The sequence below is a fragment of the Trachypithecus francoisi genome, unplaced genomic scaffold (genome assembly GCF_009764315.1).
Source record: "Trachypithecus francoisi isolate TF-2019V2 unplaced genomic scaffold, Tfra_2.0 Lachesis_group4, whole genome shotgun sequence".
NCBI classification, from domain to species: domain Eukaryota; kingdom Metazoa; phylum Chordata; class Mammalia; order Primates; family Cercopithecidae; genus Trachypithecus; species Trachypithecus francoisi.
In genome coordinates, this window is record NW_022681469.1 from 72,411,000 (window position 1) to 72,428,049 (window position 17,050).

A 17,050-nucleotide genomic window follows, 5' to 3' on the forward strand; every position below is an offset into this window, starting at 1 on the left:
AGTTGGGGAAAGGCTGAACACCATAACAGTATTTTCAGGCTAAGCAACTGAATGTAGTTTGATGATGTCATTAACCAAATAGGGAATACAGTGGAAGGATAGAATGGAGCAAACAGAGGAAATAAATTCTATTTCCAGTTATGATTCAACTGAAGTTCTTTGTAGACCATTTAGATGGACCTAGAACAAGAATAACTTGGAAATTAAGATTTGGAGTTCAGAAATGAAGTTGAAGCTAAAATCTTAGGTTTGGGAGTCAACAGGGTATTTGGTAACAGTCGAGGACATTAGAATGAAGGGAACCGAACAGGGTATTGTTCATGTAGAATCAAAAGTACCTAGCACAGAATTAAAGATAAATCAGGTTTTCCTGTTAACTTTACTTAACCATACAATCTTAATTTTAATAAGGCCTATACATAGTACCATTAAAAATAAGCAGAAGTTAATGTGAAGAGTAGTAATATAAAGATTATCTGCAAACTGTAGGACAACTTTAAAACTATATCTCTGAACTTATTTAGAATTCTTCAGTCTATTAGTTTGGAAATACTGTAGTTTCTAGCTTATGAATAGCACATTTATCAAGTTGCCTCCTCATCTATATCACTACTTCCCTAAATGAAACAATCAGATACTTGGTGACTTACTTCCTACAAAGTAAAGTCAATATACATAAACTATTAAGTCAACTCACAAAAAATACAGCATGTATTTAACAAATGCAACTTCTGATATCAAGAGATGATCTCTTAAAATATGTCTATGTATGTGTGTGTGTGCTTGTGTGCTAGGCAGTTTTGTGAAATTTCTCAACTTTAATAATCGAAATTCCTTATTGGGTCTGGAATTATTTTAACAGCAAAAAAGCAAAAAACAAAACCAAAGTTAAGTTCACAAGGCCATGCTACTTCCAGAGTGAATGCCCTTGTTTGGAGTGGGTCTCTGAAATCTTCACTTTTAAAAGGCACATAGGTAATTATGATGCAAGGAGTTCATGTACTATACTTTGAGAAACATTACCATATATCAGATTTACATTGTAACTAAGACTTTTAAAAAAATGTTGAGAAATGTTTATAGACTGCAGAAAACTGTTTTAAATAAGTGTCATATGGTTCAAGTAGAAAATACATTTTCTTTATTCAAATCATGTTGACGTTCAGTATATTTTGAAATACACATGAAGTTATACCAAAGCTACATTTTAATCTCATCACATTCCACTCCAAATTCTTTACCATTTACCAAAAATAACTTTTTATAAAGCTTACTATTTTGTCTATTATACAGACTATCAATCTATAACTTTTTGTGTTTCTCTCAAAAATTAGAATAGCTTATGAGGATATTATATAAAACTAATTGGTATATTACACACCAAACGTAAGTACAGATTCTGTACAATGTAATAGTGTACATATATTACAAGAAACTAAATGCCTTGTTGAAAGTAATTTTTTTTTTTTTTTTGAGATGGAGTCTTGCTCTGTCACCCAGGCTGGAGTGCAGCGGCGCAATTTTGGCTCACTACAACCTCCGCCTCCTGGGTTTAAGCGATTCTCCCACCTCAGCCTCCCTAGTAGCTAGGATTATAGGCGCCCGCCACCACGCCCAGCTAATTTTTGTATTTTTGTAGAGACAGGGTTTCACCGTGTTGGCCAAGCTGGTCTTGAATTTCTGACTTCAGGTGATCTGCCTGCCCCAGCCTCCCGAAGTGCTGGGATTACAGGGGCGAGCCACCATGCTTGGCCAAAGTAATCTTTTAAGAAATCTTTCACGGAAAAAAATTCTGCACAAAATGTGGTGGCTTGAGTAACAGTTACTTCTCTTTTATGAATTTCTTTCAGTGGGCATTAACTGTCCATTTAGCTTCATTAACAGTTTTACCACGAGACCAGCCTACAAAGTAAAACATGTCAATAATAAATATAAAACATGTAAGAATGTTTAAAGGACATTCATGACACTGGGCAGTTCCCTATCTATTTGAAAGGGAACTTTCTTATCATGAGACAGCTTGTTAAGAAAGAGTATAGAGGGGATATTTACTCAGGCTTTTTGAAGGGACTTAAGACGCAATTTGCTGGATACAGCTAGGCGGCACAGGTAGGTCAAGGAGATGGAAGGACTACCTAATAACTTGATAAAAGAGACAGGTAATACTGACCAGAATGAAAAGACATGGCAAAAGAGTTTGTTACAAAACTGAAACAAACTATTCAGATATAGAATAGTTTCTATTTTCTTCAAGTTTCTGATTCTTCCTTGCTCAGAAGGCCTGGCTTTTTTCCTTGGTCTTAAATATTTTAATTTCATGGAATATTACAAGTTTTCCTTGAAGTTAAATGGATGCCACTTTAAAAAAAAGAAGTAACTTTACTAACACAATAGTTCATTATTAGAAGTCCAAAATAAATGATACTTACCTGTTTTGTATGTACTATAAAGCTCATTTTATTTTCCATGCTATGGATCTGAAAACAAGTATCAGTATCTCCCAATTGCCACATAAAACAACCATAGTTAAGACTGATGAGTAAAGCCTGCAACATAATTGGAAATAATTATACTGAAATATATATTAAAAACATCACCTATTTTTTCTTACTATCTACATTGATGTAGTCTGGTCTAAATATAACGGTTCAGAATGTTTTAAAAAAATTATACTTTTAAGTTCTGGGGTACATGTGCAGAATGTGCAGTTTTGTTACATAGGTATACACGTGCCACGGTGGTTTGCTGCACCCATCAACCCGTCACCTACATTAGGTATTTCTCCTAATGTTATCCCTCCCCTAGCCCCCAACCCCCTGACAGACCCCGGAATGTGACGTTCTCCTCCCTGTGTCCACATATTCCTCATTGTTCAACTCCCACCTATGAGTGAGAACATGCGGTGTTTGATTTTCTGTTCTTGTGATAGTTTGCGGAGAACGATGGTTTCCCAGAACGTTTTAATGAAGCCTTTTCAAAGCACCCTGCACTAACCTCACAGAGCCTGCAGCACAGAATCATATAGATTGGTAGACTCTCAGGAGACTGCTGTGAGCAATATTTGTTGTATAAGATTGACAAAAATTTTTAAAGATGTCAATTCTATCCATGGCTTTCAGGATAATGAAAGGTACTACCTTTATTTTCTTTCTGCAGGTTAAAAACTATCTCTTTATTCAGTATCTTTCTTTTGAATATTTACATAGTACTTTCAGATCTGTGGTTTATGCAACTGGGTTAACATGTTGACTTAAGACAATCTCATCCCACTGAAAATAAGTACACTGATATATTTATTGTAAAAGTAAGCATAATTTAAAAAATTACTAACATATCTTTCATAAATTCAACAGAGCTTTTCTTTTTAAGGACAGTCAAGTGAAGCAATGGGAGTGGAGAAGAACTGTAATTGGTTGTGATCAAATAGTTGTAAACACTACCGCACATGGACCAGCCAACAACAGAACTATTTATAAAGCAATATTAATGATTCCTATACTTTCCTATTATAATATTGTATATAAGCATTCAATATATCCTTGTTAATAACAATTCTCTCCTAGCAGTAACTTCCATTTTCTTGCCCTAAACGTATATTCTTTGTGTACATATAAACAAAGAAGTGGTCCATGGCATTTTTAAGATACCTATGTTTAGAAACATTTTCTATAAATAGCAATTCTTATAATATTGACCACAACTACTAAACTAAGAATATGCCAGAAAGATAATGGGTTAGGGGATTTTTAAAGTAAGGTTCTGTCTGGGAGGTGGAAGTTGCAGTGAGCCGAGATCGCCCTACTGCACTCCTGCCTGGGCAGCAGTGAGACTCCGTCTAAATAAATAAAATAAATAAAACAAAGTGAGGTTCTGTGAATGAAACACAGATAATTTACGCGAGTATACATTAAGTATAAGGAAAAACTAATAGTATCTTTTAAAAATGGCTATCTACATTTATATTGTAAAATATAACCTTATACATAGGATACACTAAAATAGTTACTTATCAAGGTACAGACTGAAACAGAGTCAAGATATCATACTACCTTAAACTGCCTTTTCTTTTAAATCAATCAACGGAAATTTCTTTATTCAAAAGCCACAAAACAGTTCATTAATATGGCTTCAAAACAGTTCAACATACAGAAAAAAATACAACTGTGGTATAGTTACTTCTCAATTATGGAAGTCAAATTTCCAACAAAAGTACTGAGCCTGTAGTTATAGAAGGTAGAAATAATTGATATAAAAAACACAACTGTGTCCCATGGCTTTTCCTGAGAATCTCCGATGCTAATGTATCCCATGTAGTGTTGTAAATGCAAATGAAGGTATTTTTGCAGATGAAGCTGTTTGCTCTATATTTGCAAAGCTTGTTGAATGCAATCCTAATAGATCTTGGTGAATATAAGACAACTGAGGACAAGCTGGTTGTTCCCACATTTGATGGCTGAAATATGTCATTATCTTAAACCTTTCAAAGGTGACATAAATTTATCAGTGGTTTACAAAGAACAAGGTAATGACTAGATGGATAGAAAATATCTTTACTCCTTGGTTCAATCACCTTTTTAGATACTCAAGAATAGCATTCCTATTTATAGTTCAAGAAACTGAATCTCTTATCTAAGGAAAAAGCAGACTGTTAATTAAGAATATTGTCATCCTTCTGTCTGTTACTGCTATCTCATTTGTTTGAATCCTGGCTCAGAGTATTATATATAATATGAAATGTTATATTTAAGTGTTAAAATAATATTGCTAAACCTTCATTTGAATACTATATAAAACTTTGTATTACTGCCAAAAATTGGAAAGCTAACAAACATAAAATATAGTTTAGAGAAATGGCACAGCATCACCATCCAGTTCTACGAAGAACGATTTGCAGATGTTGGTACAAAATGCTCTGAAACAGCAGAGGAAAAATTTCTTGAAATGGTGGGGGGCATTTCTCCTTCATTTCCTTTAATGAACTTAGTACAAGAGATATAGAAAAGTGGTTACAAGCTAATAAACAGTGGCCTATTTTCTGTGGGCAAAATAGTTTTAACAGAAAATGAGGATGGTATGGTGGCTCACACCTGCAATCCCAGCACTTTGTGAGGCCAAGGTGGGAGAATCACCCTGTAGAGATAGGGTCTCAATTTGTTGCCCAGACCAGGAGTTTGAGACCAGCCTGGGCAACAAAGTGAGACCCTATCTCTACAAATAATAAATTAGTAGGGTGTGGTGGCATATGCCTGTAGTCCCAACTACTTGGGAGGCTGAGGCAGGAGGATTGCCTAAGCCTAGAAGTTTACAGCTGCAGTGAGCTATGATGGTGCCACTGCACTCCAGCCTGGGCAACAGAGTGAGACTGTGTCCTAAGGAAAAAAAAAAAGGAAAGAAAAAGAAAATGGTAAGCAAATGACCTAAAAGCAAGGTGACTGTAAGAGAGCAGTCCCCAACCTTTTTGGCGCCAGGGATTGGTTTCGTGGAAGACAATTTTTCCACAGACAGGGGTGTGGGGGATGGTTTTGGGATGATTCAAGCGCATTTCATTTATAGTGCACTTTATTTCTATTACTATTATATTGTAATATGTAATGAAATATACAACTCACCATAACGTAACATCACTGGGAGCCCTGAGCTTGTTTTCCTGCAACTAGATGGTCCCATCTGGGAGTGATGGAAGATAGTGACAGATCATCAGGCATTACATTCTCCTAAGGGGCATGCAACCTAGATCCCTTGCATGCACAATTCACAAGAGGGTTCATGTTCCTATGAGAATGTAATGCCACCATTGATCTGACAAGAGGCAAAGCTCAGATGGTAATGCAAGTGATAGGGAGTGGCTGTAAATATAGATGAAGCCTCGCTTGCTGCTCATCTCCTGCTGTGTGGCACGGTTCCTTACAGGCCATGGACCAGTACCAGTCCATGGTCTGGGGGTTGGGGACCCCTGCTAGAAGAGACTTCAAGAAATTAAGCTCCAGGTCAATTACTAAACTCAGACCCTATTCCACCCTATGTTCCTAGATAGTTTATCTCCATTCATATGTATAGCTATCAAAGTAACTGTTGCCCTTAAAGATGACCCTGAAAATTAATATAAAACGACTAAACTATGACTGGGATATTTCAGGAAGTTATGTGATTATAAAGACCTATTAAGACACATAAAAGGGCAAGCATGGTGGCTCATGCCTGTAATCCCAGCACTTTGGTAGGCCAAGACGGTTGGATACCCTGAGGTCAGGAGTTCAAAACCAGCCTGACCAACATGGAGAAACCCCCTCTCTACTAAAAATATAAAATCAGCCGGGCGTGGTGGCACATGCCTGTAATCCCATCTAGTTGGGAGGCTGAGGCAGGAGAATCGCTTGAACCCCATAGGCAGAGGTTGCAGTGAGCCGAGGTCGCGCCATTGCACTCCAGTCTGAGCAACAAGAGTGAAACTCATCTCAAAAAAAAAAAAAAAAAAAAAAGACACATAAAATGAGGAAAATAAAACTGGGTTTACGATGAAATTTCCTAATCTAAATGCCTTTTAAAAATGCATAAGCCTATTACTTTAACCGATTTGGTCTATTCTTAACAAATCTTAATTAACAAATTACGAGGAAGGTGGATCACTTGAGGTCAGAAGTTTGAGATCAGCCTGGTAAACATGGTGAAACCCTGTCTCTACTAAAAACACAAAAATTAGGTGGGCATGGTAGTTCATGCTTGTAAGCCCAGCTACTTGAGAGGCTAAGGTGGGAGGACTGCTTGAATCCAGGAGGCAGAGGTTGTAGTGAGCCAAGATCACACCACTGCAGTCCAGCCTGGGTGACAGAGCAAGACTCTGTCTCAAAAAACAAAACAAATTAGATTTGATTTTTATTAGCTTCCTATTATAAACTAAAAAGCTGTTCATCCCATTTAAATGTGTTAAATATGCTAAAAAAAAATTGATAAACCTGTATTTTATAATGACTTATGGTTAGAAAAAGGAGCACCATACACTAACTTCTAACTGAAGAGCTCTAAAGTGGGATTGAAAAGGGTCTGACCCACCTACTGCTGCTGTCACCTGTGCACATAGTGCCAGGAGGTCAACCCACCTGCCTGCCACCAGCACCTGCAAACACCAGAGGTGGGCTTGGAGAGAAGCCTGCCATGCCCACCACTGCCACCGGCACACATTGTCTAGGGTCCTGAGGACAAGCCCTGCCCACTGCCACTGTCAACTGTGCCTAAGCATCTAAGGGCCTAAGGACTGACTCAACTAGTATGCTGCTGCCATTGTCTGCACACACCATTAGAGGGCCTGATGACAGGCCTGTTCCGCCTGCTGTTGGTGTCTGTACATGTCATCTGGGGGCTTAAGGATTGTTACGCTCTGCCTATGCCTGCTGGTGCCCACATGCACTATCTAGGGGCCTGAGGAAAGGCATGCCCTGCCGAATGGCACAACTACTGGTGCCTGAGCACTAGCCTGCCTGGAGTCCCCAGAAAAGGCTACTACAGCCTTCATTAACAACCACAGTCTAAGCCACTGAGGGACTCATAGACACAACTAATGCTCATTAAAGCTGAAGAAATCATATGGAGACTATACTACTGCACTTACCCAGAATCAAAGCCAAAGCACCGTATCCAACCAACACTATAGCTACACCTATAGGAAAAAGTCTTTCCTTACAAAAGCCAAGGCATAAAATAGGAAGAAGTGACATCAGATGTACAGATATAAACATAAGGATACAAAAAACATTGAAAAGCAAGAAAACATGACACCTTCAAAGGAAGACAAAAATTCTTCAGTAACAGATCCTCCCCCCAAATTTTGAAAAGCCTAATAAAAAAATCAAAATAATGATATTAAAGAAACTCAGTGTGATCTAAGATATATAAGATAACAAAAGTATATAATCCTAGAATGGAAGAATTCAATAAATGAAATAAAAAGCACAACTGAGAGCTTCAACAATATACTAGATCAAGCAGAATAAAGAATTTGTAAACCTGAAGGTATCCTAACCCAGGCAGACAAGAAAGAAAAGAAAGAAAAGAAAAGAAAAGAAAGGAAAAGAAATAAAAAAAATGAAGAAAGCCAATGTGACATGTGAGGGCACCATAAAGTGACCAAACGTTTGAATTCTGAGATTTTAGAAGGAGAAGAAATGGAGAAAGACAAAGAAAACCTACTCAAAGAAATAATAGCTGAAAACCCCCTAAGTCTTGTAAGAGATGTAGGCATCAAGATACAGAAAGCTCAAAGATACCCAAGCAGATCTGACCTAAAAAGGTCTTTCCCAAGGCATGTTATAGTCAAACTGTCAAAACTCAAAGACAACAAGAGAATTCTAAAAACCATAAGAGAAATACATCAGGTCACATATAAGGACATTGCCATCAAACAAACAACAGATTTCTCAGAAGAAACTACAAGCCAGAAGAGCCTAAGATGATGTATTTAAAATGCTAAAAGTAAAAAAAAAAAAAAAAAAGGCTTTATATTAGATTGGTGCAAAAGTACTGCGATTTTTGCCATTGTTATTAGATCTAAAGGGAAAGACAGACTCCAAAACAATAATAGTTGGGGAATTCAACACCCCACTCTCAACACTGAATGGATCAAAAGAAATTAACAAAGAAACACTGGATTTAAACTGCACTTTAGACTAAATGGATCTAACAGCCAGGTGCAGTGACTCACGCCTGTAATCCCAGCACTTTGGGAGGCCAAAGTAGGTGGATCACCTGAGGCCAGGAGTTTGAGACCAGCCTGGGCAACAACCCCATCTCTACTAAAAATACAAAAATTAGCCAGGTGTGGTGGCACACGCCTGTAATCCCAGCTACTCAAGAGGCTAAGGCAGGGGAATTGCTTGAACCCAGGAGACATAGGTTTTACAGTCAGCTGAGATTGCTCACTGTACTCCAGCCTAGGTGACACAGCAGGACTCTGTCTCTAAAAAAATATAAACAAACAAACAAATAAATAAATGGATCTAACAGACATTTACAAAACATTTCATCCATCAGCTGCAGAACACACATTCTCCAGGATAGACCATCTGTTAGGCCAAAAAACAAGTCCTAATAAATTTTGTAAAAGTATCTTAGATCACAATGAAATAAAACTATAAATCAATAACAAAAGAAATTTTGGGAACTGTACAAATAAATGGAAATTAAACAACATGCTACTGAATGACCATTGGGTCAATTAAAAAATTAAGAAGGAAATAACTTTCTCAAATGCAATGAAAATGAAAACACCATATACCAAAACCTAAGGGATATAGCAAAAGCAGTGTAAGAGGGAAGTTTACTGCAATAAACATCTATGGCAAAAAAGTAGGAAGAGCTCAAATACTTAACGATGCACCTCAAGGAACTAGAAAAGCAAGAAAAAAGCCAACCCTGAAATTAGCAGAAGGAAAGAAATAAGATCAGACCAGAACTAAAAGGAAGAAAGACTAAAAAAGAAAAAAGAAAAAAAAATTACAAAGGATCAACAAAATGAAAAGTTGGTTCTTCAAAAAGACAAAACGAGTAAACTGTTAGGTAGACTAACCAAGAGGAAAAGAAAATCCAAATAAACAAAATCATAAATGATAAAAGAGACATTATAACTGAGACCACAGAAATAACAAAGAATCGTTAAAGACTATTAGGACCAATGAACGATAGGCTAACAAACTGGAAAACCTAGAGGAAAAAGATAAATTCCTCGACACAGACAACCTACTGATATTGAACCAGTAAGGAAAAGAAAACCTCAACAGATAAATTCTTGGTAATGAGGTTGAACTGGAAACAAAAAGTCTCTCAACAAACAGAAACCAGGTAACTTCACCGCTAAATTCTACCAAACCTATAATGAAGAACTAATACCAATTTTCTCAAAATGGCCCAAAAAACTGAAGAGGATTCTTCCTAACTCATTCAATAAGGCCAGCATCATTCCAATAACAAAACTAGACAAGGACACAACAACAAAAAAAGAAAACAAGAGTCCAGCAGTCATGATAAACACAGATGCAAAAATCATCCACAAAATACTACCAAACTGAGTCCAACAACACATCAAAAAGATAACACACCATGATCAAATGGGATTTATGCCTGGGAGGCAAGGATGATTCAACATATGCAAATTAATAAATGTGATACAATCAATAGAATGAAGGACAAAAACTATACAATAGTTTCAGTAAGTACAAAAAAAGAACTTCATGAAGTTCAAGAGCCTTTCATGATAAAAAAAAAAAAAAAAACAACTCTCAGCGAATTCACATAGAAGGAACACACTTCAATCAATAAAGGCCACATACGACAAACCCACAGCTAATATCATACTGAAAGGGGAAAAGCTGAAAGCCTTTCTTATAAGAACTAGAATAAGACAAGGATACCCCATTTTCAACTACTCAGAGCCTTGCTCTGTTGCCCAGGCTGGAGTGCAGTGGCACAATCTCGGCTCACTGCAAGCTCCGCCTCCCAGGTTCACGCCATTCACCTGCCTCAGCCTCCCAAGTAGCTGGGACTACAGGTGCCTGCCACCACGCTCAGCTAATTTTTTTGTATTTTTAGTAGAGATGGGGTTTCACCATGTTAGCCAGGATGGTCTCGATCTCCTGATCTCGTGATCCATCCGCCTCGGCCTCAACTACTCTTAATCAACACAGTACTGGAAGTACTGGAAGTCCTAGACAGAGCTTCAGGCAAGAGAAAGAAATAAAAGCGATATAAATTGGTAAACAGAAAGTCAAACTGTCCCTCTCTGCAGATGACATGATCTTATATACAGAAAGACCTAGACTCCACCAAAAAACTAATAAAACTGATAAAACAAATTCAATAAAGTTGTAGGACACAAAATTCACACACAGAAATGACTACCATTTCTATACACCAATAATGAACCAGCTGAAAAAGAAATCAAGAAAGCACTCTCATTTACTATAGCTACTAAAAAAAATTAAATACCTGAGAATAAATCTGACTAAAAAAGTGGAAGACCTCTGTAACTAAAACTACAAAACACTGATGAAAGAAATTCAAGAGGACACCAAAAATTGGAAAGATATCCATGCTCATGGATTGGAAGAGTTAATATTGTTAAAATAGCAATATAGACCAGGCGCGGTGGCTCATGCCTGTAATCCCAGCACTTCGGGAGGCTGAGGTGGGTGGATCACCTGAGGTCAGAAATTCAAGACCAGCTTGGCCAACATGGTGAAACCCTGTCTCTACTAAAAATACCAAAAAAAAAAAAAAAAAAAAAAAAAATTAGCTGGGTGTGGTGGTGCAAGCCTGTAATCCTAGCTACTTGGGAGGCTCAGGCAGGAAAACTGCTTGAACCCAGGAGGTGGAGGTTGCAGCGAGCCAAGATCATGCCACTGCACTCCAGCCTGGGCGATGAAGCAAGACTCTGTCTCAAAATAAATAAATAAAAAATAAAACAGCAATATTACCCAAAGCAATCAAGTAATTCAATGCAATCTTTATTGAAATACCAATGACATGCTTTACAGAAATAAAACAAAATTCTAAAATTCATTTGGAATAACAAAATATCCCGAATAGCCAAACCAATAGTGAGAAAAAGAGAACAAAGCTGGAGGCATCATACTACCTAATTTCAAAAAATAAACTACACAAACCTACAGTAACCAAACAGCATGATATTATTGTAAATACAGATCCCAATGGAACAGAGAACCCAGAAATAAATCCATGTATTTATAGCCAACTTATTTTCAACAAAGGTACCAGGAACAAACATTGGGGAAAAAACACCCTATTCAGTAAATGGTGCTGGAAAAATTGGATATCCACATGCACAAGAATAAAACTAGACTCCATCTCTCACCACATGCAGAAATCAAGTCAATATGGATAAAAAACCTAAATGTAAGACCTGAACCTATAAAACTAGTAGAAGAAAACATAAGGCAAATGCTTTTGGACATTGGTCTAGGCAAAGACTTCAAAAGCATAGGCAACAAAAACAAAAACAGACAAGTGGGGCTATTTAAACTATTAAGCTTCTGCACAGCTAATGTTAACAATCAACAGAGCGAAGAGACAATGTGGTGAATGGAAGAAAATATTTTCAAAGTGTTCATTAGACTAGGGACTAATATCCAAAATTTACAAGGAAATCAAACAATTCAACAGCAAAAGAACATATCCCATTATAAAGTGGGCAATGATTAGAATAAACATTTCTCAAAAGAAGACATACAAACAGCCAAGAAGTATATTTAAAAATGCTCACCATGAGTAATCATCAGGGAAGTTCAAGTCAAAACCATAATGACATTTCATCCCACCCCAGTTAGAATGACTATTATCAAAATGACAAAAACATAACAAACGCTGGTGACGATGCAGAGAGAAGGGAACTTTTATATGGAGTTAGTGGGAATATAAACTAGTATAGAGCCACTATGGAAAACAGTGTAGAGGTTTCTCAAAAACTAAAATAAAACTACCACATGAACCAGCAATCTCACTACTGAGTATTCTTCCAAAGGAAAGGAAATCAGTGGGATCCTGCAACCCCATGTTGACCGCAGCACTATTCACAATAGCAAATATATGGAATCAACCTAAGTGTCTACCAGCAGATGAATGAATAAAGAAAATGTGGTATGTGTGCACAATGAAATATTATTCAGCCATAAAAAAGAATGAAATCCTGTCATTTGCAACAACATGAATGGAAATGGGGGTCATTTTGTTAAGTGAAATAAGACAGGCACAGAAAGTCAAATATCCTATGTTCTCATATATGTGAGACGTTGATGTCATGGAGGTAGAGAGTAGAATGATGATTATCAGAGCTGGGAAGGGTAGCGTAGGAAGGAATAGGGACAGGGTCAGTTAATGGGTACAAACATACAGTTAGATAGAATGAATAAGTTGCGGTGTTTCATAGTGCAGTAATGTGACTATAGTTAATAATCTATTGTATATTTCAAAATAGCTACAAGAGATGAGTTGAAATGTTCCCAATACAAAGAAATGATAAATATTTGGGGTGATGAATTTCCTAATTACCCTAATTTGATCATTATTTATTGTATGTATGTATCAAAATATGAAATGTACCTCATAAATATGTACAACTACTATGTATCAATTTAAAAAATGAGTGGGGCCCAGTGGTTCATGCTTGTAATCCCAGCACTTTGGGAAGCTGAGGCAAGAGGATCACTTGAGGCCAGGAGTTTGAGACCAAACTGGGCAACATAACAAGATCCTGTCTCTGGGAAAAAAAAAAAAAAAAGCCAGGCATGGTGTTATGTGCCTGTAGTCCCAGCTACTCAGGAGGCTGAGGTAGGAGGACTGCTTGAGTCCATGAGTTCAAAGCTGCAGTGAGCTATGACTGCACCACTGAACCCCAGCCTGGGGAAGAGAGTGAGACCCTGTCTCAAAAAATAAATCTATAAATCAAAAAATTTTTAAATGTAAAAAACAAAAAACAATAAAGAAGCTCTGGATATTCAATGCCTTCCATACTTCATCCTGCTCCCCAAAAGCTTCTTGTACTAATTCTAATGTTTCAAAGTGAAGCCCTTGTGTCACATATAATATTTTTTTCATGTCTTTTCCAATTAACCTAACAAATGTTTTAAACAGGCAACATAATCACAGAGTTAAAACTTTTAAGTTGCAAAATGGCCTTGTTATGGACTGAATGTTTGTGCCCTGCCTCCCAAACTTGGTATGTTGAAATCCTAACCCCTAGTGTGATGGTATTGGGAGGTAGAGCCTTTGAGAAGTAATTATGTCATAATTTATAAGAGCAGGGCCCTCATGAATGGGATTCATGCCTTTATAAAAGGGACCCCAAGACAACTCCCTCATTCTTTCTGCCGTATGAGGCTACAAGGAGATGTCAGCAGTCTCCAACCCAGAAAAACCCTCTCACTAGAATCCAACCCCACTAGCGCACTGGTCTCAGACTTCCAGTTTCCAGAACTGTGAGAAATAAACTTCTGTTGTTCATAAGCCAATCAGTCTATCGGGCTTTGTTATAGTGGCCTGAACTAGATAGATATGTAATGAAAAGTTTCCCTCCTTACTTTTATTCCTAGTTATCTGGTTCCCTTCTCTAAAGGCTTCAAGAAATATTTTATGCAAACACAAGCAATATGTATTTATGTAAAGATCAGCCTCATTTCCTCCCATTTTAATACCAAGAATAGGCAGCATATTACATATTGTTCAGCACCTTGCTTTTTCACTAAATATATCTTGCAGATTATTCTACACAAAAATACTCTTTATTCCTTTTTATGGCTGAAGGGTATTCCAAAGCAGACATGCAATATATTATTAACCCCTTACTGACAGTGATTTAGTGTCCCCCTTCATCTTATGTAACGAATGAATTGCAATGAACAGTCTTGTATATATGCCATTTCTTAATTCTTCATGTAGGTTAGTACTGCTGTTTTAGGTATTATATGACATGATTTGTGAAAAAAAAAGCTGAAAATCTACCTTAGTTTCCATGTTGAGGAGATGAAGTCCTTTTATATTCACTCCTACATACACAGGGATGACTTTATGATTGCTGGGGCTTGCCTTTGTAAATATCTGTCCTGTGAAAAATGCTGCTCCATAAGTAGGAATTTCCCAGCAATTCTGTAAGAACATGCGCTGAAGGTGATGCATTTCTTTACTGACACCTTCACTTGTACTAAGATTCTAAAAACAAACAAAGTAAATTAAAAATAAGAGATATGAAAGGAAAATGTACCATTGATAATCCAAATAGATCAACTAAGCAGTTTCTAAAATCAAGACTGCCCCTAAAGAATAAAATTACGGCACATTATATTAGGAGTACTTTTTCTCTTGCGATGTTAATATTAAAAAAAAATCGGCCGGGCACGGTGGCTCAAGCCTGTAATCCCAGCACTTTGGGAGGCCGAGACGGGCGGATCATGAGGTCAGGAGATCGAGACCATCCTAGCTAATGCGGTGAAACCCCGCCTCTACTAAAAAAATACCAAAAAAAAGACTAGCTGGGCAAGGTGGTGAGCGCCTGTAGTCCCAGCTACTCGGGAGGCTGAGGCAGGAGAATGGCGTAAACCCGGGAGGCGGAGCTTGCAGTGAGCTGAGATCCGGCCACTGCACTCCAGTCTGGGCGACAGAGCGAGACTCCGTCTCAAAAAAAAAAAAAAAATCAAGGTCTAAAAATATTGTCTATGCTATTGGGTTTTAATTGCTTCACAGGCATGGATAGTGTATTATTTCAAATTTTTATCTTTAGTCCTTACCACAGTATTCGGCATGCAGAAGGTATTCAGTAAAAGATTATATATTACTAAAAATAAAAATACCTTGCTACTTTCAATTTCAAGCATTGTGAACTAGAAGATACATTTTTAATTTCAGGACTATAAATTTAATCTACCTATGTTTAAAATCAATAACACTAACAAAGTTTCAAGTAGCCTATAAAGCATCTTCATTTCTATTAAACAGCTTACCTTGTATTCATGAAGTATGCGATTTGTCCAGTGAGGTGCCTTACTTTTCAGTTTGGTAACAGGTACGATGGATTTTAGATTTTCTTCACTGTAAGCACACATGCCAACATCCTTTAAATAAATCATCTTTAGTAGCTAAAGAATAGTAATCATTCTGTTACAAATGGCTTTCAGTAACGTAATTTTTAAGCTGAAAAATACTTTGCTGTAAAATATCAGAGAACTCTAAAAATGTTAAGCAAAAAGCCACAAATCTCATATTATCAATTTAGATAAATGTTTCTTCTTTCAATAACCAGAAACTATTTTTGAAAATTGAAAATCACAATAACCAAATTCAGATATGCTTAAAACTTCAGTGTTTTCTCTCAAAGACTGAACATAAAACCAGTTTTTATGGTGGGATTCTTAAGTACATCTGTCTTACAAAATTTTTTACTACTTATTCAAGTCAGGTTTTAGTGAACTTATTTAAGCATAAAAAAAGATAAAATATAAAGTGTATCAAACTATAGTCAAATATAAGAAAAGTACATTTGGAGAATGTAACTTTAAGAATGCTTTACTATAATGTTTTCTTTTCTCATTCTACATCTTATATTATTTAATTCCAAACCAATGTAACGTATAAATATTTTCTAATAACATTTTTAAACTTTCTTCGTTAAACAGAATCTTGACCATAGCACAAAACCATGAATAATATTAAATACTTACTTTAGGAAACCTTGCTTGTGTTTTTTACTCTCATAATTTCCATAGACTATTTGCAAAAGCAGACTTGCCAATGTTATCAGCTTAGCATCAGGAGCTGTATAAAAGCCCTTCAATAAATTATATCTGGCTTCATCAAAGAGAATAAGAATAGCTAGTGGGTCTTCAATCTTAAGAGAAAAAAGTATAATTTAGTTATTAGGCTACAATTTCTTTTTACAAATGAACAATTTAATATGGCAAAAACAAAAACTACACATTTGTATATAAATGAGCTGTTAAGCAAAGGTTGGCAAACATTTTTTTGTTAAGGCCCAGAGAGTAGTATTTTAAGCTTTGTAAGCTATATAATTGCTGTTGCAACTAATCAACTCTGGCACTGTAGCACAAAGAAAGCCACAGGTGATACATCAACAAATGGGTACGGCAGTGTTCTAATAAAACTTTATGTAGGAATACTGAAATACGAATTTCAAACAATTTCGCATGATAGGAAATACTGTTCTTTTGATTTTTTTAACAATCAAAAAACATTAAAAAAATTAGCTTGTGAGGTATACAAAAACTGGCAAAATATGGCTATAAGCTATACTCTGCTAACCTGGTTGTCTAAGAAATATTATCATCAGTTTATAAATATGGATAATTTTTAGCAAAATTTTACCTAAATTTTTCTATTACTGAAACATTTTTCTATTAACTGTGCTTCATACAATACAGTAGTGGACTTCAAAGAAGATAAAAGGAAGTATCTTAATTTCCAAAGGACAAATGCATTTTTAAAAAGTCTGTTGTAAGACATTTTAAATTTTGACTAAAAAGACTATGTACTTTCAAAT

General features: G+C 36.4%; 1 protein-coding gene across 11 annotated transcripts in view; it reads right to left on the bottom strand.

Moving 5' to 3' along the window:
• Positions 1-522: 522 nt before the first annotated feature.
• KRIT1 (KRIT1 ankyrin repeat containing) overlaps positions 523-17,050 on the bottom strand; it is a 47,227-nt gene continuing 30,699 nt past the window's right edge. For 6 of the 11 annotated variants that reach the window (XM_033194808.1, XM_033194815.1, XM_033194816.1 and 3 more), the window contains 5 exons: positions 16,215-16,381; positions 15,498-15,585; positions 14,503-14,709; positions 2,430-2,546; positions 1,113-1,902 (listed from right to left, as the gene is read on the bottom strand). In XM_033194808.1, coding sequence (XP_033050699.1) covers positions 1,834-1,902; positions 2,430-2,546; positions 14,503-14,709; positions 15,498-15,585; positions 16,215-16,381 — 648 coding nt within the window. In that variant the 3' untranslated portion in view covers positions 1,113-1,833. Of the gene's footprint in view, positions 1,903-2,429; positions 2,547-14,502; positions 14,710-15,497; positions 15,586-16,214; positions 16,382-17,050 lie in introns of all 11 variants that reach the window. The other 5 variants (XM_033194819.1, XM_033194817.1, XM_033194818.1 and 2 more) reach the window with 1 other exon arrangement.